Source organism: Schistocerca cancellata, chromosome 3 (genome assembly GCF_023864275.1).
Source record: "Schistocerca cancellata isolate TAMUIC-IGC-003103 chromosome 3, iqSchCanc2.1, whole genome shotgun sequence".
Lineage (NCBI taxonomy): Eukaryota > Metazoa > Arthropoda > Insecta > Orthoptera > Acrididae > Schistocerca > Schistocerca cancellata.
This window is the reverse complement of record NC_064628.1, coordinates 604,078,289-604,104,472: the sequence shown is the minus strand read 5'-3', so window position 1 is coordinate 604,104,472 and position 26,184 is coordinate 604,078,289. Positions and strand designations below refer to the sequence as shown.

The 26,184-nt window shown below is 41.9% G+C and overlaps 1 protein-coding gene and 1 long non-coding RNA gene across 8 annotated transcripts in view; one reads left to right on the top strand and one right to left on the bottom strand.

Moving 5' to 3' along the window:
• LOC126175514 (uncharacterized) overlaps positions 1-26,184 on the bottom strand; it is a 96,746-nt gene that overhangs the window by 43,063 nt on the left and 27,499 nt on the right. For 6 of the 7 annotated variants that reach the window (XM_049922337.1, XM_049922342.1, XM_049922343.1 and 3 more), the window contains 3 exons: positions 22,417-22,689; positions 15,463-15,750; positions 5,804-6,076 (listed from right to left, as the gene is read on the bottom strand). In XM_049922337.1, the coding sequence (XP_049778294.1) occupies positions 5,804-6,076; positions 15,463-15,750; positions 22,417-22,689 (834 nt within the window). The remainder of the gene's footprint in view (positions 1-5,803; positions 6,077-15,462; positions 15,751-22,416; positions 22,690-26,184) is intronic. The other variant, XM_049922344.1, reaches the window with a different exon arrangement.
• On the top strand, positions 1,146-18,806 carry LOC126175519 (uncharacterized). The gene is made up of 2 exons (XR_007535587.1): positions 1,146-1,327; positions 17,565-18,806. It is a non-coding gene; the product is annotated as an uncharacterized LOC126175519 (long non-coding RNA).

Here is a 26,184-nt window from a genome sequence, read left to right as displayed (position 1 = left end):
AGAAAATGATGGTCTTCAAGATGCCGTGGCTAACGATAATTCATAACATCGAAACTAGTGGCAATAATAATGGTTCTCAAAGTCAAAGTTTTGGTAGATACTACAGTAAATGTCTTACTTGCGTTTTACGCTATGTAACAAACATAACTGATAACATTAATAAATGTTTTTGCTGTAGTTGTTCGTAGCACAATGTGAGTTTCAGTACAAACCAATATATTCTCGAATTCCCGAATTTGGAGCTTTTGAATTATTATTCCGTCTGATAAGAGAGATCACATGAAAACAACGGTGAACTCTGGACAGCTGCAGTTCTGCATCGTTTCCTCCGGTAGTTTCCACGATATTCGTTAAAATCATCTCCAAAAATTATCTCAACTATATAGTAGGAAAATTTGGTTTTGTGAAGTCAAGGGAATAGTTAGATGTGCGAATAGTTCAGGTGATTAATGGCATACCGCGACGGTGAATGAAAACCTATTTTGTATTGGCGTCAGATACACAGTAAAATTTGACAGAATCTTAAGTAAGACCCCAGTAGAGCCAAGACGTTAGTAGTACGTGTACGACAACTATACCTCTGGCACACTCTTCTGTTTGTGTAAAGGAGGTGGACGGTGCTCAGTATTGTACCCACGACATCACGTGAACTGGTTGCCTTGTGTTACGATTTGCGAGATGTTTTTTGGTAGCAACCTGATAGTTTTGCCAGGAAAAATTCCTCCCCATCAGTAATTTCCACCTCCTTTCCTCACAACCTTTCCCTCTCCTCCCTTACCCCTGCCTCTCTCTCTCTCTCTCTCCCTCTCTCTCTCTCTCTCTCACTCTATCTCTCTCTCTCCCTCTCTCTCTCTCCCTCTCTCTCTCTCTCTCTCTCTCACCCTTTCTTTCGCATACACACACACACACACATACAGACACACACACACACAGATACACACAAACACACGGTATGTGTTTGCACTTAGCATAAATACGGGGTGTTCAAAAAGTCTCTCCGCAGTGCCGGATGATTGTTAGCCGTGCGTGCCGTATGCCTCTGTCAATATACCGAAATTATTATTAGTAAAAAAACAATTTATTAATTTCTTTAATATTCATTTTTACTTACAAATTTTCACGGTCAATGTGGAAAATGTGCCCCCTGTTATTGAGTACACATTTCAATTCGACTAATCATGTTTCCAAACACAAGCTGTAACATTTCTTTTGTAACAGAGGCTGTAAACGTGGATATTGCAGTTTTCAATTCATCGATGGATTTTGGACGGTTTTTATAGACAGTTGCTTTCGCTGCACCCCAGAAGAAAAAGTCAGGTGGTGTTAGGTCGGACGATCGTGGAGGCCAAAGTCCCTGTGAATTTATGCGATCACCAAAGGATCAGCACGGAGTGGCACTTATACGCGAGTTGTTTGCGAAGTTGAACCATCTTGTTGATAATAGCCGTTTAGTATTTCACTTACAACAAGTTCTCCTGTAAATAGGTACAGAGTATCACTGCAGTACCGTTGACGGTTTATTGTTTCATTGAAAAAAATGGGGCCCAGAATCCCAGGTCTAGAAACTGCAATCCAAACTCCTATTTTCCCAGAATGAAGTGGTTCCTCATTAATTCACAATGGATTTGCAGTACTACACATACAAGAATTTTGAGAGTTCATGTACCAGGGTAAATGAAACCACGCGTCATCAGTTAAAAAAGGTCTCATTAAGTTTATTCCTCCCATTTTGTTGAACGAAATTTTTGAACCATTGACAATAATGCAGTCTCTTCCAATGATGAGTATTTTACAGTTCTTGGACGACCTTCACTTTATATGGGAAAAGTTCTAATTTTTCCTTACAGCTGTGTGGGCGAGTTTTCTTACTGACTTGTTCGGAGTCATGGATATTTTATCGGAAATATCGAGCAGTTTATACTCAGAAAAACCCTAGGACGACCACATCTTGGTGCATGTGTCACGGAACACGTACCTCGTAATTTGTTAATCACATCTCGCACAGTATCACGATGTGGGAGTGTTATCTCCGGGATAACTGAAATAAATGTTCGACGAACTGAAACTGTGTATTTGCCGCTAGCTTTGAACACTTGTTCGACTAAAAACACACGTTCTTCATTTTACCAGTGACACAAACGAAAGAAACGAATGAAGGAACTAAACTTAAACGTTCAAGACTACACGTGACGACACACACCATCGGTACTACTGACGCTCGCTAGGATAAACGAAACAGTGGAATGTTGGCAGAGTCCACTTGAAGGTAAGTAACCCAGGGAGGCCAACAATCATACGGCACGCACGGCTAACAATCATACGGCACTGCGGAGAGACTTTTTGAACACCCCATAGTATGTAAAGATATATACATAATAATTGTTGAACTTGATGTATTTCCACCCCTAAAAAGCTGTATCATTTTTCAAAAATACATAAACCTCTAGAGCAACTCAGACACACACCTGCGGAGACAAAAATGTTATATCATCGTTTATACATTTAAAATATCTGTATCATTTACCAGACCTACGTAAATTTTTTGACGATACTGGTGTAACATATGGTATTTCCGCATCCAAAATATCTTCATTATTTATCAAAAATGTATCAGCATTGAAGGAACATGCACTAACGCTTGTGTCAAGAGTCACAATGTTATTTCCACATCTAAATGTAATCTGCACTTGGAACTAGGCAATGGTTGAATGGTTGAAGCTAGCATCACTACTGGTTCAAGAAATAACTGACCCCCCCCCCCCCGGCAATAAAGGACATGTCTGCCATCAACTGTGCAATGGGTACATCTAAATACTGTTTGTTCCCCTACTTTCATGAAATATAATTTTCCTCCTCTTAAGTTGAAAATAATTTATAAAATGTGCAAATGACAGTAGCAAAGGATACAGATCAGTAATTTTTCTGTGATCACAGTTTTTGGTGTGCCACCTCTCTTGTGAAAACTAACTAAGTAACTAAATAAACACCCATTCAGAAGCTGACAGATTGTGTGGGTGTGGGTGTGTGTGTCTGTGGGTGGGTGTTAAATGTGTGTGGGTGTGGGTGTCCCATAACCTGACATTGGGCGTCAGCTAGTGGATGAGTGCAATCATCGTGCAAGTCACAGATTAAGGTAGAGTTGAGGCTTTAAATATGATGGTTGACTTCCAACTTAAGGTCCACAATGTTATTTACGCTTCTAAATGGCCTTTCTTATTTTTCTATAAGAATACAAAAGATATGCGACTAAAATAACATGCTAATCAAGCAGTGCAGAAGTAGCTGAAAGGTTTGTTTTCTTAGCATATTATTTTGGATAAGGTGTTTTGTGCAGTTACTGAACTAAATTAAAAGCGATTTCGATATGGAAATATTTATGTTGGGGAAACCAATGTGGGCTCTACCATGTCTGAAATATCCAACATCGCTTGCTGCGAAGTCCAAGTTAATCTTTACACGTGAAAATAATATTGTGACACTTAACATTGTGTGTGTGTACTGTTCATGTAGCTCAAGTAGTTTTGAAAAATACACATTAAATTAGATGAGCAAAATTTTGTACATTACTCCAGTATGGTCATTGTCTTAACGTAATTTTGATAAATAATACAGATAGCTTAGATGTGGAGTTAACATTTGAACTCTTGAAATAAAGATTGTGTATGTGAGTTACTGATGAAAATTCTGGAGTTTTCAAATGTAATGCTAACATTTTAATTGTGCTAATACCTTAAATGAACACCAGTATTGAAAATACCCTTAGCTAATGTTCACAAATATACAGACAGTTTAGATAACTATGGAAATAACATTTTTGTGCTTGTGAGTGTTGCTGGCAAATTTAATATGTTTGATAAATAATACAGACATTTAAGGACTGGGAATACTGTAAGATACGCTAACTGTCAACATCTTTATTAATTTCAGATTCAGTGTTCATGAACATGTAAGAGGGAGGGAGGAAAGAGAGAGAGACAGAATGACAGGTTGTGAGAAACTGTGATGAAATTTACTGACATGGTAGAACATTTTTTGACTCAACTGTTTCAGATGGCTGCTGAGAAATTATCTCCCAACTCGCACGACTCTCTGTACAAGGCAGCCAATTCATGTCATGTCGTGGGTACAGTGCTACGCACCAACATTAGGTTAACACGCACCCAGAAGTATCCCGGAAGTATTGAAATTGTACTACCAGCATCTTAGCTATAAAATTCTCTTACTTGAGGATCTGATAGAATTTTCTGAGCATCTGATTCCCATTCAAAACAATGGTTCATTTTATGTCACGGGTTGCAGTTATCATTTGTGCTATGACCACAGCTAAATGTTGCATGAACTCTTCATTTCGTGAAATCTAATTGTTTTTATACGCAGTTGGAGCTAACTATAATGTATGTCGTAAGATCTATAGGAGGACACGATGTAGAACGAAGCTTTTCTGAGTCGTCGGTTGTTTCTGTGTCATCTCATTTATCAAATGGAATGATAACTCCAAAATTCCAACTTCGAGAAATCGGAAATACATTTGTTTCCATGGAAAATCTCGTTGTACAACAATCATTTACAGCAAAATTGTTAATTAATGTTATCAGTTTTGATTATTGCTTACAGTCAACCACAAGTAAGAGATTTTCTGTAATATCTTGGAATCATAATCTTTGGAAAGAGTTATTATTGCTATTAGTTTCTATGTCACAAATCATCATTAGCAACTTTATCTTGATAAAGATGATGACTGACAACAACCGTAACCTTTAGCCGTATTAGAAGTTTCAATGGCAGCTGATAGGAGATTACTAAGATCTTCCATAAATATCAGTAACAACTACCTTAAATAAATCACACGCTTCTAAAGACAATCAATATCATACCCTCATTGCACCTTAGGTCTTAAATTTTCTTCTATAACTGGATGACATTCTGAAGTTCTTACATGTGCAACATCTTAATGCTTCATGCCGAAAATGTTCCGATTTTTCTACTTCGCACTTCTTTTCTAGCGGCCATAACTCCGTTTGTTGTGTCATACTGTCGGCATGAAAGAACTAACGATCAAGTTTGAACACACTTAATTTAATTAAAACGTCTACTTGGCATGCACTAATTTCCAATTTCAAGAACAACAAGAAACACAATAATTCTTGTAGTGGAAAACCACTTAAAAGTTACCAGACAATGAGAAGAAATAATAACAAGCAAAATATTACGCTACACTAATCCATAGTGGAGTCATACCCAAGAAGACACAAATTTCTACAGAAGACTACGGCGAGTTTCCACTGGGCTGGAGCTGGCGTTGGTATTGGCCAGAGCTGTCCTAGCTATAGGTACACATTGCTGGTCTAACTTTGCTGGCATGCTTATAACGCTGATTTGGTGGAGTGCTACACGTAGTCACATTAGTTCCAATTGGTGGATCTAGGTCACAAGGCTTTCATGAAGTAGTAGCTTTTGGATGCAGAAGGTCTGTTGATGTTTACATTCACTGGCGATGCTTTGATATGAGCTATTGAAGGGAGGGCGGCAGCCCACCTTGCATGTCTATTATGCGGGCCCTCTGACTGATAAGGGGCCACTACGACTCGATTCACAATCTCCAAATGACAAAATGACAATGTTTAAACTCAGTAGCAACAGTGAACTACAAATAAGAAATAACAATCAATTAATATAAACATTACAACTATAATCCAACAAGCGAAACAATAACGCTTCAAACTAATGTTCCATCCTAATAATTCAATAAGAAGTATGCATCTCTGTTACTATTAACATTAATCTCGTAGGGCAACGTTTCTACCTGGTTCATCGACGTGCTTGCAGAGCCCCGGTAAATATGGTCCAAACATTTTATTCTTTACATGATTCAGATGTCTGCACACTTCTCTGAGTTTGGTCAAGGACGAGATGTGTGAAGAGGGTTCCTCTTGTTGCGTCAAGCTCGTCGCAGCTTGCTCAGCATCAGGGACACGACTTGTGTCGAAAGGTCCTTCAGATGTGCCTGCGGCCGCTGTTGTGGTAAGCTTGCGTGCAGACATCACTTCCGTGGTGGCGGCCGTACTCGTTTCTGTATCTATCAACAAATCCAGGTTCAAATTTCTGGGCATTTGTCTCGAAGAACATGCATTACAATATTTTTAATGTTATGTTGGAAGAACACAGTAAATTGAAGTGACCATACAGGACGGAATGAAAACCGTTCTACCTAGGCAGTGGGGGATACATATGGCTGGTGCGAGAGGTCCCCCCCAATCCCCATGCGGGCACGATCGCACTGCCACCCACGGCCGTCCCCGCCAGTCAGACCGCACGCTATTAATTTATTTATTTCGTTATTCGACTCGACCGAATCGAGTTACCGAGTGGTTGTACTTTCAAATGTAGCATTATCATTTAAGATTCAACATATTTTTCCCATCACAACTACTGAAACACAACGGTAATGATCTGGTACACAACTTGAACCAGTGCTTAACTTAAATACCGTTCTCTGAAGAACAATCACTCAAGGTGAAAAAAAAAACTAATGGGAGAGATTCTTCAATACAAGCAAACGTCCATAAACGCTCTTAATGATCGAGATTCTGTTATTCAAGCGTTGTCTGTCTGTCCTAGACCTGACTATCGCAGTTTGCACAAACTGAACAAGATATTTGCTTGTCTACCTGCATTTATCGCTACAATGGAAAGAGGTTTTTCATCACTGCGACGTACAAAGTCATGGCTGAGGTAGCCAATGAAGGAAGATCGACTTAATGGGTTAGCTCTGTTGAACTCTCACCCTGACATTGATTGTCCTATTGGCGAGGTAATTGACCAACTTGACATGAAGAATAGGCGCAATGAATTAATCATTTAAGAAAGAGAACCAAAATTGTAACTCTTCAAAATGGCTCTGAGCACTATGGGACTTAACATCTATGGTCATCAGTCCCCTAGAACTTAGAACTACTTAAACCGAACTAACCTAAGGCCAGCACACAACACCCAGTCATGACGAGGCAGAGAAAATCCCTGACCCCGCCGGGATTCGAACCCGGGAACCCGGGCGTGGTAAGCGAGAACGCTACCGCACGACTAACGCTTCAGTAGTGTAAAATAGCATTGTCTTGTATATGTGTATAATCAGTTAAAATAAAACTTTCTTAAACTTTGAATGTGACTTGATTATTTTTTATTACAGTATAAGTAAAAGTAGCCCAAGATATTTTTGTCGCCCCCTCCTAGAGTCTTTTCCGTATCGACCACTGTACCTAGGACACAAAGTCACTTACTGATGTACATAATTTGGTCGTGATGAAAAAACCTTTCACTATAAATATTGATATGGATGGAACACGTGTGCTGGCTTTTATTCTTACTTGAAGATATCAACTAATTAAAAAAACTGAGTATAGTAATATAATAGCTGAATTTCCACTCATAGATTTCACCCTTATTTTGAATTCTCCATTCGAACCTACGAATCATTTACCTCTGATTCCTTTCCTTATTTGCATCTGTAAGATACAGATTGAACGTAACAGAGGAAATATTTTATCCCTGCGACGTGACCTTTTCATCATCTCTTTTCCAATCGTAATCCTCCCACTAGGTTTTATAAGTATTGTATAGCGTCTGCTTTTCCTTCAATCTAATAACTAACGTTTTATTATTTAATTTTTGGAGCATCTTGAACCGTTGCCAAACTTTTTCTAGGTCACCTGCTTCCTTTACAGTATCATGATTTTTATTCGGTGTTCCTTCCGTTATGAACCATAACAGCCAAATTCCCGCTACACTCTTAAGGTTCAGCCCTTCAATCTCTATTGTTCGTTTTATCCTACTGACAAGCGTGCATTTTCATATCACATTTTTGCTACGTATAATTAGCCATAGATTTCTTGAAAATGATACTGATTCATTCGTATATGACAGGTGCTACACTACACCCGTCTTTTCCTGTTTTTTTTTTTATCTCTCCCTCTCTACGTACACCTGTATTATACCTTGTAGTATCGAAAATTTTTCGTACTTAGCTTTCTACATCCTAGATTTGCCTACGCAACGTTGTGATACCCCTTAATAAGCATACATATTGCTCCTTAAAGAAACCAACTGCTGTGGTATGCACTATCGCAATATGTATTTCAAGCCTTAAAATACACTCCTGGAAATTAAAATAAGAACACCGTGAATTCATTGTCCCAGGAAGGGGAAACTTTATTGACACATTCCTAGGGTCAGATACATCACATGATCACACTGACAGAACCACAGGCACATAGACACAGGCAACAGAGCATGCACAATGTCGGCACTAGTACAGTGTATATCCACCTTTCGCAGCAATGCAGGCTGCTATTCTCCCATGGAGACGATCGTAGAGATGCTGGATGTAGTCCTGTGGAACGGCTTGCCATGCCATTTCCACCTGGCGCCTCAGTTGGACCAGCGTTCGTGCTGGACGTGCAGACCGCGTGAGACGACGCCTCATCCAGTCCCAAACATACTCAATGGGGGACAGATCCGGAGATCTTGCTGGCCAGGGTAGTTGACTTACACCTTCTAGAGCACGTTGGGTGGCACGGGATACATGCGGACGTGCATTGTCCTGTTGGAACAGCAAGTTCCCTTGCCGGCCTAGGAATGGTAGAACGATGGGTTCGATGACGGTTTGGATGTACCGTGCACTATTCAGTGTCCCCTCGACGATCACCAGTGGTGTACGGCCAGTGTAGGAGATCGCTCCCCACACCATGATGCCGGGTGTTGGCCCTGTGTGCCTCGGTCGTATGCAGTCCTGATTGTGGCGCTCACCTGCACGGCACCAAACACGCATACGACCATCATTGGCACCAAGGCAGAAGCGACTCTCATCGCTGAAGACGACACGTCTCCATTCGTCCCTCCATTCACGCCTGTCGCGACACCACTGGAGGCGGGCTGCACGATGTTGGGGCGTGAGCGGAAGACGGCCTAACGGTGTGCGGGACCGTAGCCCAGCGTCATGGAGACGGTTGCGAATGGTTCTCGCCGATACCCCAGGAGCAACAGTGTCCCTAATTTGCTGGGAAGTGGCGGTGCAGTCCCCTACGGCACTGCGTAGGATCCTACGGTCTTGGCGTGCATCCGTGCGTCGCTGCGGTCCGGTCCCAGGTCGACGGGCACGTGCACCTTCCGCCGACCACTGGCGACAACATCGATGTACTGTGGAGACCACACGCCCCACGTGCTGAGCAATTCGGCGGTACGTCCACCCGGCCTCCCGCATGCCCACTATACGCCCTCACTCAAAGTCCGTCAACTGCACATACGGTTCACGTCCACGCTGTCGCGGCATGCTACCAGTGTTAAAGACTGCGATGGAGCTCCGTATGCCACGGCAAACTGGCTGACACTGACGGCGGCGGTGCACAAATGCTGCGCAGCTAGCGCCATTCGACGGCCAACACCGCGGTTCCTGATGTGTCCGCTGTGCCGTGCGTGTGATCATTGCTTGTACAGCCCTCTCGCAGTGTCCGGAGCAAGTATGGTGGGTCTGATACACCTGTGTCAATGTGTTCATTTTTCCATTTCCAGGAGTGTACTTAAAAATATCCTCATTGCTCAATACTCCAATATTTTATTACTGGCAGTGACAGTTATGTAGAATTCTATATGTGTCTAGACACTTATTTTCATTCCTTCAGTATGAACTATGCTATTTTGGAACTGTATCGGCAAATGACATGCAGATTTCGCAATTGATATATTATTAAAACATCGCAATTTGCACCATAAAAGTTCGTATAAATTTACTGTTAACAGATAACATTGAAGTTTTAGTCCTTTCGAAGTTATATGCATATGGAACACATATGAGCATCACCATATTCATTACCTGATTACAAAGGAATCGTCATGTTAACGTCGCATGTACGGAATTTCAGTAAGTTGTAACCACCATGTAGGTCCTCTACAGTTTTACACACACACACCAAGATTAATCATCTATGACATTATAAATAAAGGACGACTATGGCGGTTAGGTTTTCAGAAGCGCTACTGGCGAAGAGATATGTGCTATGTGGACATTACTAACTGCCACGAGTTTACATATAGGATACACGATCGTTGTTCTTTTAGTGCAGGGTGACACTGAACTATATAAAATAAAATTGTCATGACTTCTGAACGGTTTGCGTCAGGATGTTCAGACTACACAGTCACCGGCGGGGGGGGGGGGGGGGGAGGCGGGGCACGATGGGAAGTAGTACGTGTTTGTGGCTTCCTCTAGCGACGCGACCCACTTTCATTTCGACGGGTTCGTCAATAAGCGAAATTGGCGCATTTGGAAGACTGAGAATCCGCATTTCGCGACCGAGAAGTTTCATCACCCTCAATGGGTGCGGTGTGTTTTGTCCATTCACAGAGTAATCGGTGCGATATTCCTTAATGACACGGTGACTACCAAACGGTACGTGGCGATACTGAAGATGATTTATTCCCCCCCTCTTATGCTTATTTCGACAAAATGTGGGTCATGCAAGACGGAAGTTAGCCCATGCAAGCAGGAGAATGTTTGATGTCCTGGAGGAGCACTTTGCGGACCTGGGGTACCGCGAGGAGACTCGCATCGGCCCCGATTGGCTGCCAAATTCTCCGGATCTGAACATATGCAACTCCTCGTTGTGGGGCTATATTAAAGACAAGGTGTGCAGCAATAACCTAAAAACCATTAATGGGTTGAAAAAAGCCATTCAGGAGGTCATCGACAGTGTCTATTATCCGACAGTTCTGCGGGTCGTGCAGTGTTCCGCTATTCATCTGCACCACAACATGTCCAATTGTGGCAGGCATATCGAGTATATCAGAACCAAAATCAGAAAATCATAGTGTTGTTTGCATGTTGAAGAAAGACTGTACACGCCGTAGTTTGTCACTAATTTACGTTTTTCTTTTCCGTACTGTTTTCATACACTTCAATAATTGTCTCCCTTTAAATGGCAGAAACAGCAGCTGTAATATACACTCCTGGAAATTGAAATAAGAACACCGTTAATTCATTGTCCCAGGAAGGGGAAACTTTATTGACACATTCCTAGGGTCAGATACATCACATGATCACACTGACAGAACCACAGGCACATAGACACAGGCAACAGAGCATGCACAATGTCGGCACTAGTACAGTGTATATCCACCTTTCGCAGCAATGCAGGCTGCTATTCTCCCATGGAGACGATCGTAGAGATGCTGGATGTAGTCCTGTGGAACGGCTTGCCATGCCATTTCCACTAGCGCCTCAGTTGCACCAGCGTTCGTGCTGGACGTGCAGACCGCGTGAGACGACGCTTCATCCAGTCCCAAACATGCTCAATGGGGGACAGATCCGGAGATCTTGCTGGCCAGGGTAGTTGACTTACACCTTCTAGAGCACGTTGGGTGGCACGGGATAGATGCGGACGTGCATTGTCCTGACGGAACAGCAAGTTCCCTTGCCCTTGGAATGGTAGAACGATGGGTTCGATGACGGTTTGGATGTACCGTGCACTATTCAGTGTCCCCTCGACGATCACCAGTGGTGTACGGCCAGTGTAGGAGATCGCTCCCCACACCATGATGCCGGGTGTTGGCCCTGTGTGCCTCAGTCGTATGCAGTCCTGATTGTGGCGCTCACCTGCACGGCGCCAAACACGCATACGACCATCATTGGCACCAAGGCAGAAGCGACTCTCATCGCTGAAGACGACACGTCTCCATTCGTCCCTCCATTCACGCCTGTCGCGACACCACTGGAGGCGGGCTGCACGATGTTGGGGCGTGAGCGGAAGACGGCCTAACGGTGTGCGGGACCGTAGCCCAGCGTCATGGAGACGGTTGCGAATGGTTCTCGCCGATACCCCAGGAGCAACAGTGTCCCTAATTTGCTGGGAAGTGGCGGTGCAGTCCCCTACGGCACTGCGTAGGATCCTACGGTCTTGGCGTGCATCCGTGCGTCGCTGCGGTCCGGTCCCAGGTCGACGGGCACGTGCACCTTCCGCCGACCACTGGCGACAACATCGATGTACTGTGGAGACCACACGCCCCACGTGCTGAGCAATTCGGCGGTACGTCCACCCGGCCTCCCGCATGCCCACTATACGCCCTCACTCAAAGTCCGTCAACTGCACATACGGTTCACGTCCACGCTGTCGCGGCATGCTACCAGTGTTAAAGACTGCGATGGAGCTCCGTATGCCACGGCAAACTGGCTGACACTGACGGCGGCGGTGCACAAATGCTGTGCAGCTAGCGCCATTCGACGGCCAACACCGCGGTTCCTGGTGTGTCCGCTGTGCCGTGCGTGTGATCATTGCTTGTACAGCCCTCTCGCAGTGTCCGGAGCAAGTATGGAGGGTCTGATACACCGGTGTCAATGTGTTCTATTTTCCCTTTCCAGGAGTGTATAAATTTTTTTCACTGACGCACATGTACATTACCGTGAGGGGTGAGGTACACGTACGCACGTGGTTTCCGTTTTCAACTACGGATTGGAATAGAGTGTGTCCCGACATGTCAGGCCAATAGATGTTCAATGTGGTGGCCATCATTTGCTGCACACAATTGCAATCTCTGGCGTAATGAATGCCATACACGCCGCAGTACGTCTGCTGTAATGTCGCCGCAGGCTGCCACAATATGTTGTTTCATCTCCTCTGAGGTCGTAGGCACATAACGGTACTCATTCTCCTTTAACGTACCCCACAGAAGGAAATCCAAACGTGGAAGATCAGGAGAACGGGCTGGCCAATTTATGCGTCCTCCACGTCCTATGAAACACCCGTCGAACGTGTACCTCACCCCTCATGGCAATGTACATGTGCGTCAGTGAAAACGACCAATAAAAAGGTGTTAGCATGTGGACGTAATGTGCTGTTCCAGTCCTTTCTGTACCTAAGGTCCAACACAGTTCCCTTTGGATCCCTACGTAATTCTATGCTCTCCGATAGACGCAATCAAACAGCGGAGGAGTGGTACTCAAGCGTCAACTTTAGGTTACAATATCTCCGGATGTAATTAACATTTTACAATGCGACAAACGGCACTGATTACGTATTTGTTTATATGTTCAGATATGCTAACAAAACTAACGTGGTTCGATTTAAAAAAAACGTAGGTTTATGTTAAAAAACATACTTCCGTGCATTTCTTATGGTTTGTATTAACTAATTACACTAGCCCCTCTCCTCGCGTTCGGTCTGTGGAATCGATTCGTCAGTATTTGATGTGGTTTACGAAATATATCCAGCGGCAATGTTAGGTATCAAGTGAAATACAGTTGTACACGCTACTGCTTTACCGCTCCCTACGTTTTTTTAAATGGAACAACGTTAGTTTTGTTAGCACATCTGAACATATAAACAAATACGTAATCAATGCCGTTTGTTACATTATAAAATGTTAATTATATCCGGAGATATTGTAACCTAAAGTTGACGCTTGAAACCTCCAAGGTTCAGTTGTGTGTTGTAACAAACACGGGCCACGGTCGGCGAGCAGCATCTGCAGGGATATGTCTACGATGACGACCATGTTTACGAGTGTGGCTGTAGTGCACTGTTGTGGTTTGGTCTTGCTGTCGTAGTGTCCGCATGTAGCGCTTGCTGTTATTGTTATTCTGCATTCGCCTCCGCACGCAGACCAACTGTAGTACACCGTGTTACCAGACGTCTGTGATAGTGAAGTGTTGTAGGAACTGTGACCATGGTGTATTCGAACTCTGAAAAGGCGGAGATCATACTCATCTATGGCGAGTGTCGACGAAATGCAGCTGAAGCCTGCAGGGTGTATGCAGAAGGGTACCCGGACAGAGAGCATCCAACGTGCCGCACATTGCAAAACATCTACCGCCAACTGTATGCAACAGGTATGGTCGTAGCACGCAAACGGGTTCCTAACAGGCCCGTCACAGGAGAAGCGGGTGCAGTTGGTGTGTTAGCTGCTGTTGCCATGAACCCACACATGAATACAGGGGACATTGCGAGAGCCGGTGGACTGAGTCAAAGTAGTGTGATGCGCATACTGCATCGTCACCGCTTTCACTCGTTTCAAGTGTCGCTACATCAGCAATTACATGGTGATGACTTTAATCATCGAGTGCAATTCTGTCACTGGGCATTAACAGAGAATACGTTGCAGTTCTACCTGTTTACCGATGAAGTGGGTCCGTGGACATTCCTCACTGGCTCAGGCAGGTAGAGCGACAGCGACCGTGGCCTGTAAATGTATGGTGCGGAATCATTGGCGACCACCTCATTGGTCCTCACTTCATTGCAGCGGCCCAAACAGCTGCAACATACATCGCGTTTCTACACAATGTGCGGTTAAAGGCGCTACAGTCTGGAACCGCGCGACTGCTACGGTCGCATGTTCGAATCCTGCCTTGGGCACGGATGTGTGTGATGTCCTTAGATTAGTTAGGTTTAAGTAGTTCTAAGTTCTAGGGAACTGATGACCTTAGAAGTTAAGTCCCATAGTGCTCAGAGCCATTTTTTCTACAGAATGATCTGCCAACGTCGCTCGAAAATGTCCCACTGGAAACGCGTCGACGTATGTGGTATCAGCATGATGGTGCACCTGCCCATTCCGCAATTAACACTAGGCTGACCCTTGACAGGATGTTCGACGGGCGTTTCATAGGACGTGGAGGACGCATAAATTGGCCAGCCCGTTCTCCTGATCTTACACCTCTGGACTTCTTTCTGTGGGGTACGTTAAACGTGAATGTGTACCGTTATGTGCCTACAACCCCAGAGGATATGAAACAACGCATTGTGCCAGCCTGCGGCGACATTACACCAGATGTACTGCGGCGTATACGACATTCATTACGCCAGAGATTGCAATTGTGTACAGCAAATGATCGCCACCACATTGAACATCTATTGGTCTGACATGTCAGGACACACTCTGTTCCACTCCATAACTGAAAATGGAAACCACGTTTGTAGGTGTACCTCACCGGTCGTGGTAATGTACATGTGCGTCAGTGAAAAAGACCAATAAAAAGGTGTTAGCACGTGGACGTAATGTGCTGTTCCAGTCTTTTCTGTACCTAAGGTCCATCACCATTCCCTTTGGATCTCTACGTAATTCGGTGCTCTCCGATACACACGATCGAACAGCGGAGGAGTGGTACTCAAGCGTCAACTTTAGGTTACAATATCTCCGGATGTTATTAACATTTTACAATGCAACACACGGCACTGATTACGTATTTGTTTATATGTTCAGATGTGCTAACAAAACTAACGGGGTTCCATTTAAAAAAACGTGATCGAAACGTCAGTCTCATTGAGCCGGCAACAGTTATTTTATAGCAAGATGCGGCATGTCTGAAAACCATAATGTTAACTTATACAGGCGCTAAAGCCTATACACCTACGAAGAACCTTATTTCACGTAATTTTGCCATCAACACAATCAGCATCTATGTGTAACAAGGAAAGTACATACCTGTAGGATTCATAATTTTACAATAGAGTCCAAGAGTCCGTCTTGCTATAAAGGACACGGAATTATCTATTAAATGAAAGTTCTGACACACTAATAGGCCAAGCTCCGTGTCAGAAATATTGTATGTCACTCCCGTCTCTGGTTCCACGCTGGTTACTGCTGACTGTGCACCGTAAGTGTTGGCTGTGTTCAAGGTCACAGCAGTTACAGCTTCAGTAATGGCATCGGCATCTTTAGTCACTAGGGTAGCAGTGACGGTCCCAATCGATTCCGCCGACAGATCTGTGTCTGCAGCAGATAAAAGTGATCAATGTCAATAAGTCATCGGAGTGAAGCAGAAGACAAACGCATTGTGGTGCAATGAAATTTAAAATTTTACGTCTACAGTTAATCTATGACATGATTTCTTACTAGATGTACTAGGTTAGCGAAAATGTCCGAGGAACAGTTTCACTAGTTGAGAGGATGAGAGCATGAATCCATATCACCGACGAATAGCTGCATTGTAGCTGGAAGCAGCTCTTGAGGGAAAAAAATGTGGAAAAGGAGCATCGTGAATCTTTGAAACAGATGTATCTCTGCAACATTAATCAAGAGACATCGAAAGATATGAGAAGGGACCGAACAGTAGTTAAGACGTCGTGTATCTAAGATTTTCAGACAGTCGTCCAGTGACATGATAATTTAAGAACTAACGCTCCTATGTGAGTATGTTATTGCGTGTTATTAGAAGTGCGTCGGTTATTTTCGTTGGTATTACAGTGCTTATCGATTTTTATCGAAGATCTTAGTAATCACCATAAGCTGCTATGAAAACATCAATTATATCCCCAATCTACGATTGCGTCAATCATATTTAAGAAAACGATGGTCTTCAAGATGCCGTGGCTAACGATAATTGATAACATCGAAACTAGTGGCAATAATAATGGTTTTCAAAGATAAAGTTTTGGTAGATACTACAGTAAATGTCTTACTTGCGTTTTACGCTATGTAACAAACATAACTGATAACATTAATAAATGTTTTTGCTGTAGTTGTTCGTAGCACAATGTGAGTTTCAGTACAAACCAATATATTCTCGAATTCCCGAATTTGGAGCTTTTGAATTATTATTCCGTCTGATAAGAGAGATCACATGAAAACAACGGTGAACTCTGGACAGCTGCAGTTCTGCATCGTTTCCTCCGGTAGTTTCCACGATATTCGTTAAAATCATCTCCAAAAATTATCTCCAACTATATAGTAGGAAAATTTGGTTTTGTGAAGTCAAGGGAATAGTTAGATGTGCGAATAGTTCAGGTGATTAATGGCATACCGCGACGTTGAATGAAATCCTATTTAGTATTGGCGTCAGATACACAATAAAATTTGACAGAATCTTAAGTAAGACCCCTGTAGAGCCAAGACGTTAGTAGTACGTGTACGACAACTATACCTCTGGCACACTCTTCTGTGCGTGTAAAGGAGGTGGACGGTGCTCAGTATTGTACCCACGACATCATGTGAACTGGTTGCCTTGTGTTACGATTTGCGAGATGTTTTTTGGTAGAAACCTGATAGTTTTTCGAGGAAAAATTCTGCCCCATCAGTAAGTTCCACCTCCTTTCCTCACAACCTTACCCCCTCCTCCCCTACCACTGCCTCTCTCTCTCTCACCCTTTCTTTCACACACACACACACACACACACACACACACACACATACAGATACACACAAACACACGGTATGTGTTTGCACTTAGCATAAATACGGGGTGTTCAAAAAGTCTCTCCGCAGTGCCTGATGATTGTTAGCCATGTGTGCCGTATGCCTCAGTCAATATACCGAAATGAATATTAGTAAAATACAATTTATTAATTTATTTAATATTCATTTTTACTTACAAATTTTCACGGTCAATGTGGAAAGTGTCCCCCCTGTTATTGAATACACAATTCAATTCGACTAATCATGTTTCCAAACACAAACTGTAACATTTCTTTTGTAACAGAGGCTGTAAACGTGGATATTGCAGTTTTCAATTCATCGATGGATTTTGGACGGTTTTTATAGACAGTTGCTTTCGCTGCACCCCAGAAGAAAAAGTCAGTTGGTGTTAGGTCGGACGATCGTGGAGGCTAAACTCCCTGTGAAATTATGCGATCACCAAAGACTTCAGCCAGCAGTGACATTTAAACGCGAGCTGTTTACGCGGTTGCAACAATCTTGTTGAAAATAGCCGTTCAGTATTTCACTTAAAGCAAGTTCTCCTATGAATGGGTACAGAATATCACTGCAGTATCGTTGAGCGTTTATTGTTTCGTTGAAAAGTATGGGACCCACAATCCCACGTCTAGAAATTGCAGTACAATCTGCTATTTTCCCAGAATGAAGTGGTTCCTCATTAATACACATTGGATTTGCAGTACTACACATTCGAGAATTTTGAGAGTTCATGTACCAGAGTAAATGAAACCACGCCTCATCAGTTAAAAAATGTTTCATTAAGAATATTCCTCCCATTTCGTTAAACGAAATTTTTGAACCGTTGACAATAATGCAGTCTCTTCCAATGATGAGTATTTTACAGTTCTTGGACTTTATATGGGAAAAGTTCTAATTTTTCCTTGCAGCTGTGTGGGCGAGTTTTCTTACTGACTTGTTCGGAGTCATGGATATTTTATCGGAAATATCGAGCAGTTTATCCTCAGAAAAACCCTAGGACGACCACATCTCGGTGCATATGTCACTGAACCCATACTTCGAAATTTGTTAATCAAATCTCGCACAGTATCGCGATGTGGCAGTGATGTCTCCGGGTAAACTGAATTGAATGTTTGAAGAACTGAAACTGAGTATTTACCGCTAGCTTTGAACACTTGTTCGACTAAAAACACACGTTATTCATTTTACCAGTGACACAAACGAAACAAACGAATGGAGGAGCTAAACTTAAACGTTCACGACTACACGTGACGACACACACCATCGGTACTACTGACGCTCGCTAGGATAAACGAAACAGTGGAATGTTGGCAGAGTCCACTTGAAGGTAAGTAACCCAGGGAGGCCAACAATCATACGGCACGCACGGCTAACAATCATACGGCACTGCGGAGAGACTTTTTGAACACCCCATAGTATGTAAAGATATAGACAATAATTGTTGTACTTAATGTATTACCACCCCTAAAAAGTTGTATCGTTTTTCAAAAAAACATAAACCTCAAGAGTAACTCAGACACACACCTGCCCAGACAAAAATGTTCTAATATCATTTCTACATTTAACATATCTGTATCATTTACCAAAACGGCGTAACGTTTTTGATAATGCTGGTGGAACGTATGGTATTTTCGCATCCAAAATGACTTCATTAAGCTGTGCAGCAACATGCACACAACGCTTATGTCAAGAGACACAATGTTATTCCCACATCTAACTGTAATCTGCACTTGGAAACAGGCAATGGTTGAAGTTAGCATCACATCTGGTACAAGAAGTAAGAGCACCTCACACCGTAACAAAGGACTTCTCTGCCATCAACGGTGCAATGTCTACATCTAAATCCTGCTTGTTCCCCTATTTGCATGAATATAATTTTCCGTCTTCTAAGGTGAAGATAATTTTTAAAAACGTCGTGCAAATGACACTAGCAACGAATACAGATCTGCAGTTTTTCTGTGATCACATTTTTTTGTGTGTCACCTCTCTTGTGAAAACTAACTAAATAATTAAATAAACACGCATTCAGAACTCAACTCAATTAATATTCCGGTCAGAGGCTGACAGTATGTGTGTGTGTGTGTGTGTGTGAGTGTGAGTGTCCCACAACCTGACAATGCGGTGGATTGATGCTTGAAATATGGTCGTAGACTCCCAACTTAAGGTCCACAATGTTACTTACGCGTCTAAATTGCCTGTCTTTTTGTTCTACAACAGTACAAAACATATGCGGCTAAAATAATATGCTAATCAAGCAATGCAGAAGTAGTTGAAAGGTTCTCTTAGGCCTAAACAAAGATTTGTTTCCTTAGCATATTATTTTGGATAACGTGTTTTGTGCAGCTGTAGAACAAAAATAAGAGTGATTTCGATGTGGAAATATTTATGTTGGGGAAACCAATGTGCCCTCTACCATGTTTCAAAGACATAACATCGCTTGCTGCGAAGTTCAAGTTAATCTTTAGACGTGAAAATGAAATTGTGACACTTAACATTGTGTGTGTACTGTTGATGCATCTTACGTACTTTTGAAAAGTAACACATCATATTAGATGAGCAAATTTTGTACATTACTCCAGTGTGGTCAATGTCTTAATGCCATTTTGATAAATAATACAGATAGTTTAGATGTGGAGTTAACATTGTAACATTTGACATAAATATTGTGTATGTGAGTTACTGATGAAAATTGTGCAGTTTTTACATATAATGCTAACATTTTAATTGTACAAATACCGTAAATGATCACCAGTATTGAAAATACCCTTACCTAATTTTCACAAATAATACAGTCAGTTTAGATAACTATGGAAATAACATTGTTGATTTTTGTGAGTGTTGGTGACAAAGATTAATAAGTTTGATAAATAATACAGGGATTTCAGCATTGGGAATACTGAAAGGTAAGCTAACCGTCAACATCTTTATTAATTTATGATTCTGTGTTCATGCACTTGTAAGAGGGAGAGGGGAAAGAGAGGGAGACAGAATGAGAAGTTCTGAGAAACTGCGATGAAATTTACTGAAATTAGAGAAAATTTTTTGACTTAACTGTGTCAGATAACTGCTGACGAAGCATCTCCCAAATTGCATGACCCTCTGCCCGAGGCAGCCTATTCATGTGATGTCGTGAGTACAATGCTAAGCACCAAATATTAGGATAATACGCACCCAACAGTGTTCCGGATGTATTGAAATTCTACTACTAAGATCTTCGTTATAAAAGGCTCTTACTTGTGAATCTGCCAGAATTTTCCGTACATCTGATTCCCATTCAAAACAATGTTTCATTTTCAGTCACGGATTGCAATTAATCATTTGAGTTATGGTCACAGCTAAATGTTTCATGAACTCTTGATTTCGTGAAATCTAATTGCTTTATACGAAGTTGGAGATAATTGTAATGCATGTCGTACGAACTACCGGAGGAAACGATGTAGAACGAAGCTTTTCTGAGTCCTCAGTTTCATCTGTGTCATCTCTCTTATAAAATGGAATGATAATTCCAAAATTTCAACTTTGCGAAATCTGAAATTCATTTGTTTGCATGGATAATCTAGTTGTACGACCATCATTTACAACGAAATTGTTAGTTAATGTTATCAGTTTTGATTATTACTTACAGTAAATCACAACTAAGAGATTTTCTGTAATATCTTGGATTCATAAACATTGAAAAGCATTATTATTGCTATTTCTATGTCACAAATCATCATTACCCACTTTATCTTGAAAACAGTCACATCATTATGATGATGACTGACAACAACCGTAACCTTTAGCCGTAATAGAAATTTTCATAGCAGCTGATAAGATATTACTATGATCTTCCATAAATATCAATAACAACTACCTTAAATAATTAACACGCTTCTAATGACAGTCAATATCATTCCTTCATTTGAGCTGAGTTCTTGAATTTTCTTCTGTAACTGGATGACAGTCTGAAGATGTTACATGTGCAAAGTCATAATTGCTGTCCTGCGTCAACACATATCTTTTCACGTCTCTTCATAAATACTGCAGATAAAAAATGGGTTTCTTTCTCAGATTCATAGTGGGCCTCGCCATTTTTTATGTCAAGAGCTGATTCCAGCGGCAAGATAACTGTTCCTCGGTTGCTGCTGACCCATGCTCTCATCCTGTCAACTAGTTAATGTTTTTCTTAGACAATTTCGATAACCTATTATGTCTCCTAAGAACATTAAGGGATTAATGAGTTTCAGTGATATTCATTAAAACAATAAGATGATCCTGAACCTACGGCGTCATGAAGGTCGGAATGATACTCCTTAAAACGAGAAAATTATTTTCTTGCCATGCTCTGCGGGCTGGTACTATCGGTGGAAATGTTACTGTCGGCCACCGCTGCTGTATCCCCTCTGTTGAACTGAAACAAACGATATGCCGACAATGTTCCGATTTTTCTACTTGGCGCTTCTTTTCTTGAGTCCACAACTCCGATTCTACTGTCCTACCGTCGGCAGGAAATAACTAACGATCACGTTTGAAGACATTTTACTTTACTAAAACCCCTTCTTGGTGTGCACTAATTTCCAAACTCAAGAACAACAAGAAACACAATAATTCTTGTAGTGCAAACACAGATAAAAGTTACAAGAAAATAAAAAGAAATAATGCAAGCAAAATACTACGGTTCACAATTCCAAAGTGGCTTCACACCCAAGAAGATACAAATTTCTACAGAAGACTACGGCGCGTTTCCAGTTCGCCGCTGCTCTTGTAGGTATTGGCCAGAGCTGTCTAGCTATAGGTACACATTGCTGGTCTGACTTTGCTGGGATGCTTATAACACCGATATGGCGGAGTCTTACACTTAGTCACATTAGTTCCAATAGGTGGATCTCTGTCACAAGGCTTTCATGAAGTACTGCCCTGTTTATGCGGAAGGTCGGTTGACGTTTACATTCACTGGCGATGCTTTGATATGAACTACTGAAGGGAGGTCGACTGCCCACCATGCATGTCTATTGTGCGGGCCCTCTATCTGAAAAGGGGCCACTACGACGCCATTCAAAATTTCCAAATGACAAAATGACAATATGTAAACTCAGTAGTAACAGTGAACTACAAATAAGAAATAACAATCGATTAATAAAAACATTACAACTATAATCCAACAAGCGAAACAATAACGCTACAAACTAATGTTCCATCCTAAAAATTCATTGAGAAGTATGCATCTCTGTTACTATTAACATTAATCTCGTAGGGCAACGTTTCTACCTGGTTCACCGACGTGCTTGCAGAGCCCCTGTAAAAATGGTCCAAACATTTTATTCTTTACTTGATTCAGATGTCTGCACACTTCTCTGAGTTTGGTCAAGGACGAGATGTGTGAAGAGGGTTCCTCTTGTTGCGTCAAGCTCGTCGCAGCTTGCTCAGCATCAGGGACACGACTTGTGTCGAAAGGTCCTTCAGATGTGCCTGCGGCCGCTGTTGTGGTAAGCTTGCGTGCAGACGTCACTTCCGTGGTGGCGGCCGTACTCGTTCCTGTATCTATCAACAAATCCAGGTTCAAATTTCTGGGCATTTGTCTCGAAGAACATGCATTACCATATTTTTAATGTTATGTTGGAAGAACACAGTAAATTGAAGTGACCATACAGGACGGAATGAAAACGGTTCTCCCTAGGCAGTGGCGGATACATATGGCTGGTGCGCGAGGTCCGCCCCAACACCCATGCGCGGACGATCGCACTGCCACCCACGGCGGTCCCCGCCAGTCAGACCGCACGCTATTAATTTATTTATTTCGTTATGCGACTCGACCGGATCTAGTTATCGAGTGGTTGTACTTTCCTATGTAGCATTATCATTTAAGATTCAACATATTTTTCCCATCACAACTACTGAAACACAACGGTATGATCTGGTACATAACTTGAACCAGTGCTTAACCTAAATACCGTTTTCTGAACAACAATCACTCTTGGTGATAAAAAAGAGACTAATGGGAGAGATTCTTCAATACAAGCAAACGAGCATAAACGCTCTTAATGATCGGGATTCTGTTATGCAAGCGTTGTCTGTCTGTCCTAGATCTGACTATCCCAGTTTGCACAAACTGAACAAGATATTTGCTTGTCTACCTGCATTTATTGCTACAATAGAAAGAGGTTTTTCATCACTGCGACGTACAAAGGCATGGCTGAGGTCGACAATGAAGGAAGATCGACTTAATGGCTTAGCTCTGTTGAACAATCACCCTGACATTGATTGTCCTATTGGCGAGGTAATTGACCAACTTGACATGAAGAATAGGCGCAAAGAATTAATCATTTAAGAAAGAGAACCACAATTGTACTCTTCTGTAGTGTAAGATGGCATTGTCTTGTATATGTGTATAATCAGTTTAAATAAAACTTTCTTAAACTTTGAATGTGACTTGATTATTTTTTATTACAGTAGAAGTAAAAGTAGCCCAAGATATTTTTATCGCCCCCTCCTAGAGTCTCTTCCGTATCGACCACTGTACCTAGGACACAAAGTCACTTACTGATGTACATAATTTAGTCATGATGAAAAAAAAACCTTTCACTATAAATATTGATACGGATGGAACACGTGTGCTGGGTTTTATTCTTACTTGAAGACATTCAACTAATTTCCCGCATCTCGTGGTCGTGCGGTAGCGTTCTCGCTTCCCACGCCCGGGTTCCCGGGTTCGATTCCCGGCGGGGTCAGGGATTTTCTCTGCCTCGTGATGGCTGGGTGTTCTGTGTTGTCCTTAGGTTAGTTAGGTTTAAGTAGTTCTAAGTTCTAGGGGACTGATGACCGTAGCAGTTAAGTCCCATAGTGCTCAGAGCCATTTTTTTCAACTAATTAAAAAAAACTGAGTATAGCGATATAATAGCGAAATTTCCACTCATAGATTTCACCCTTATTTTGAATTCTCTCTTCGAACCTATGAATCATTTACCTTTGAGTCCTTTCCTTATTTGCATCTGTAAGATACAGATTGAACGTAACAGAGGAAATATTTTATCCCTGCATCGTGACCTTTTCATCATCTCTTTTCCAATCGTAATCCTCCCACTAGGTTTTATAAGTAATGTATAGCGTCTGCTTTTCCTTCGAGATAATAACTAACGTTTTATTATTTAATTTTTGGAGCATTTTGAACCGTTGCCGAACTTTTTCTAGGTCACCTGCTTCCTTTACAGTATCATGATTTTTATTTGGTATTCCTTCCGTTATGAACCATAACAGCCAAATTCCCGTTACACTCTTCAGGTTCATGCCTTCTATCTCAAGTGTCCGTTTTATCCTTCTGACAAGCGTGCATTTTCATATCAAATTTTTCCTACGTCCATTTATCCTTAGGTTTCTTGAAAATAATACTGATTCATTCGTAAATGACTGGTACTACACTACACCCGTCTTTTCCTGAATTTTTTTATCTCTTCCTGTCTACGTACACCTGTATTATACCTTGTAGTATCGAAAAATTTTTGTACTTAGCTTTCTACATCCTAGATTTGCCTACGGAACATTGTGATACCCCTTAATAACGATACATATTGCTCCTTAAAGAAACAAACTGCTGTAGTATGCACTATCGCAATATGTGTTTCAGATCCTTAAAGTATTTAAAACTATCCTCATTGCTCAATACTCCAAGATTTTATTACTGGCAGTGACAGCTATGTAGAACGCTAAGTATGTCTTGAAACTTATTTTCATTCCTTCTGTATGGATTATTGCTATTTTCGAACTGTAGACATTTTCAAGTGATTCCGAAAATGTCATACAAGTTTCACAATTGATGTGTTATTAAAACACCACAATTTGCACCATAAATGTTCGTATAAATTTACTGTTAATAGATAACATAAAAGCTTTAGTCCTTTCGAAATTACATCCATATAGTAGCACATGTGAGCATCACCATATTCATTACCTGACTACAAAGGGGTCGTCATGTTAACGACACATGTATGGAATTTCAGTAAGTTGTAACCACTATGTTGTTCCTCTACAGTTTTACACACACACACACACGCGAAGATTATTCTACCATGACATTATAAATAAAGGGAGATTGTGGCGGTTAGGTTTTCAGAAGGACCTCTGGAAAAATGATATGTGCTTTATGAACATTACCAACTGCCACGAGCTTACAAATAGAAAGCACGATCGTTGATCTTTTATAGCAAGGTGACAATTACTAAACTATATAAAATGGAATCGTCATGACTTCTGATCGGTTTGCATCAGGTCGTTCAGACTGCACGGCAGCACGGTTGGCGGCGGGGGTGGGGTGGGGGCGGGGGCTTGATGGGAAATAGTATGAGCATGTGTGGTTTGGTTTAGCGACGCTGCCCACTTTCATTTGAATGGGTTCGTCAATAAGCAAAATTGACGCATTTGGTGGAGTGACAATTTCGCTGTCGACAACTCTCTTCGCTCTCAACAGGAGACTGTGTGGTGTACAATATCCATTCACGGAGGAATCGGTGCGTTATTCCCTGATGGCGTGGTAACTACCGAACGTCACGTGGAGGTTTTGGAAGATTATTTCATTCCCATTAACCAAAGTACCCTTATTGCGACAAAATGTGGTTCATTTAAGACGGAACTGGAGCCCATCGAAGCAGGAGAGTGTTTGATGTCCGAGGAGAAGGACTTTGGGAACCAAATTCTTTCTCTGAGGTACTCAGATAACACTGGTATTTGCCCGGGTTGGCTGCTGTATTCTCCGGATCTAAACACATTCAACTCCTTTTTGTTGGGCTATATTAAAGACAAGGCGTACAGAAATAGCCTCGAAACGACTGAAGGGCCTAAAACAGCCATTCAGGAGGTCATCTATATCATCAATGTTCCGACGCTTCAGCGGGTCAAGCAGAGTTTTGCTATTCGTCTGGGCCACATCATCGTCAATGGTAGGCGTTTCGAGCATGTGATAACCTAAATTAGAAAGTCTTTAGTGACGTTTACATGTCGAAGAAAGTGTATTCACCCCATAGTTTGTAACTAATTTACGTTTTT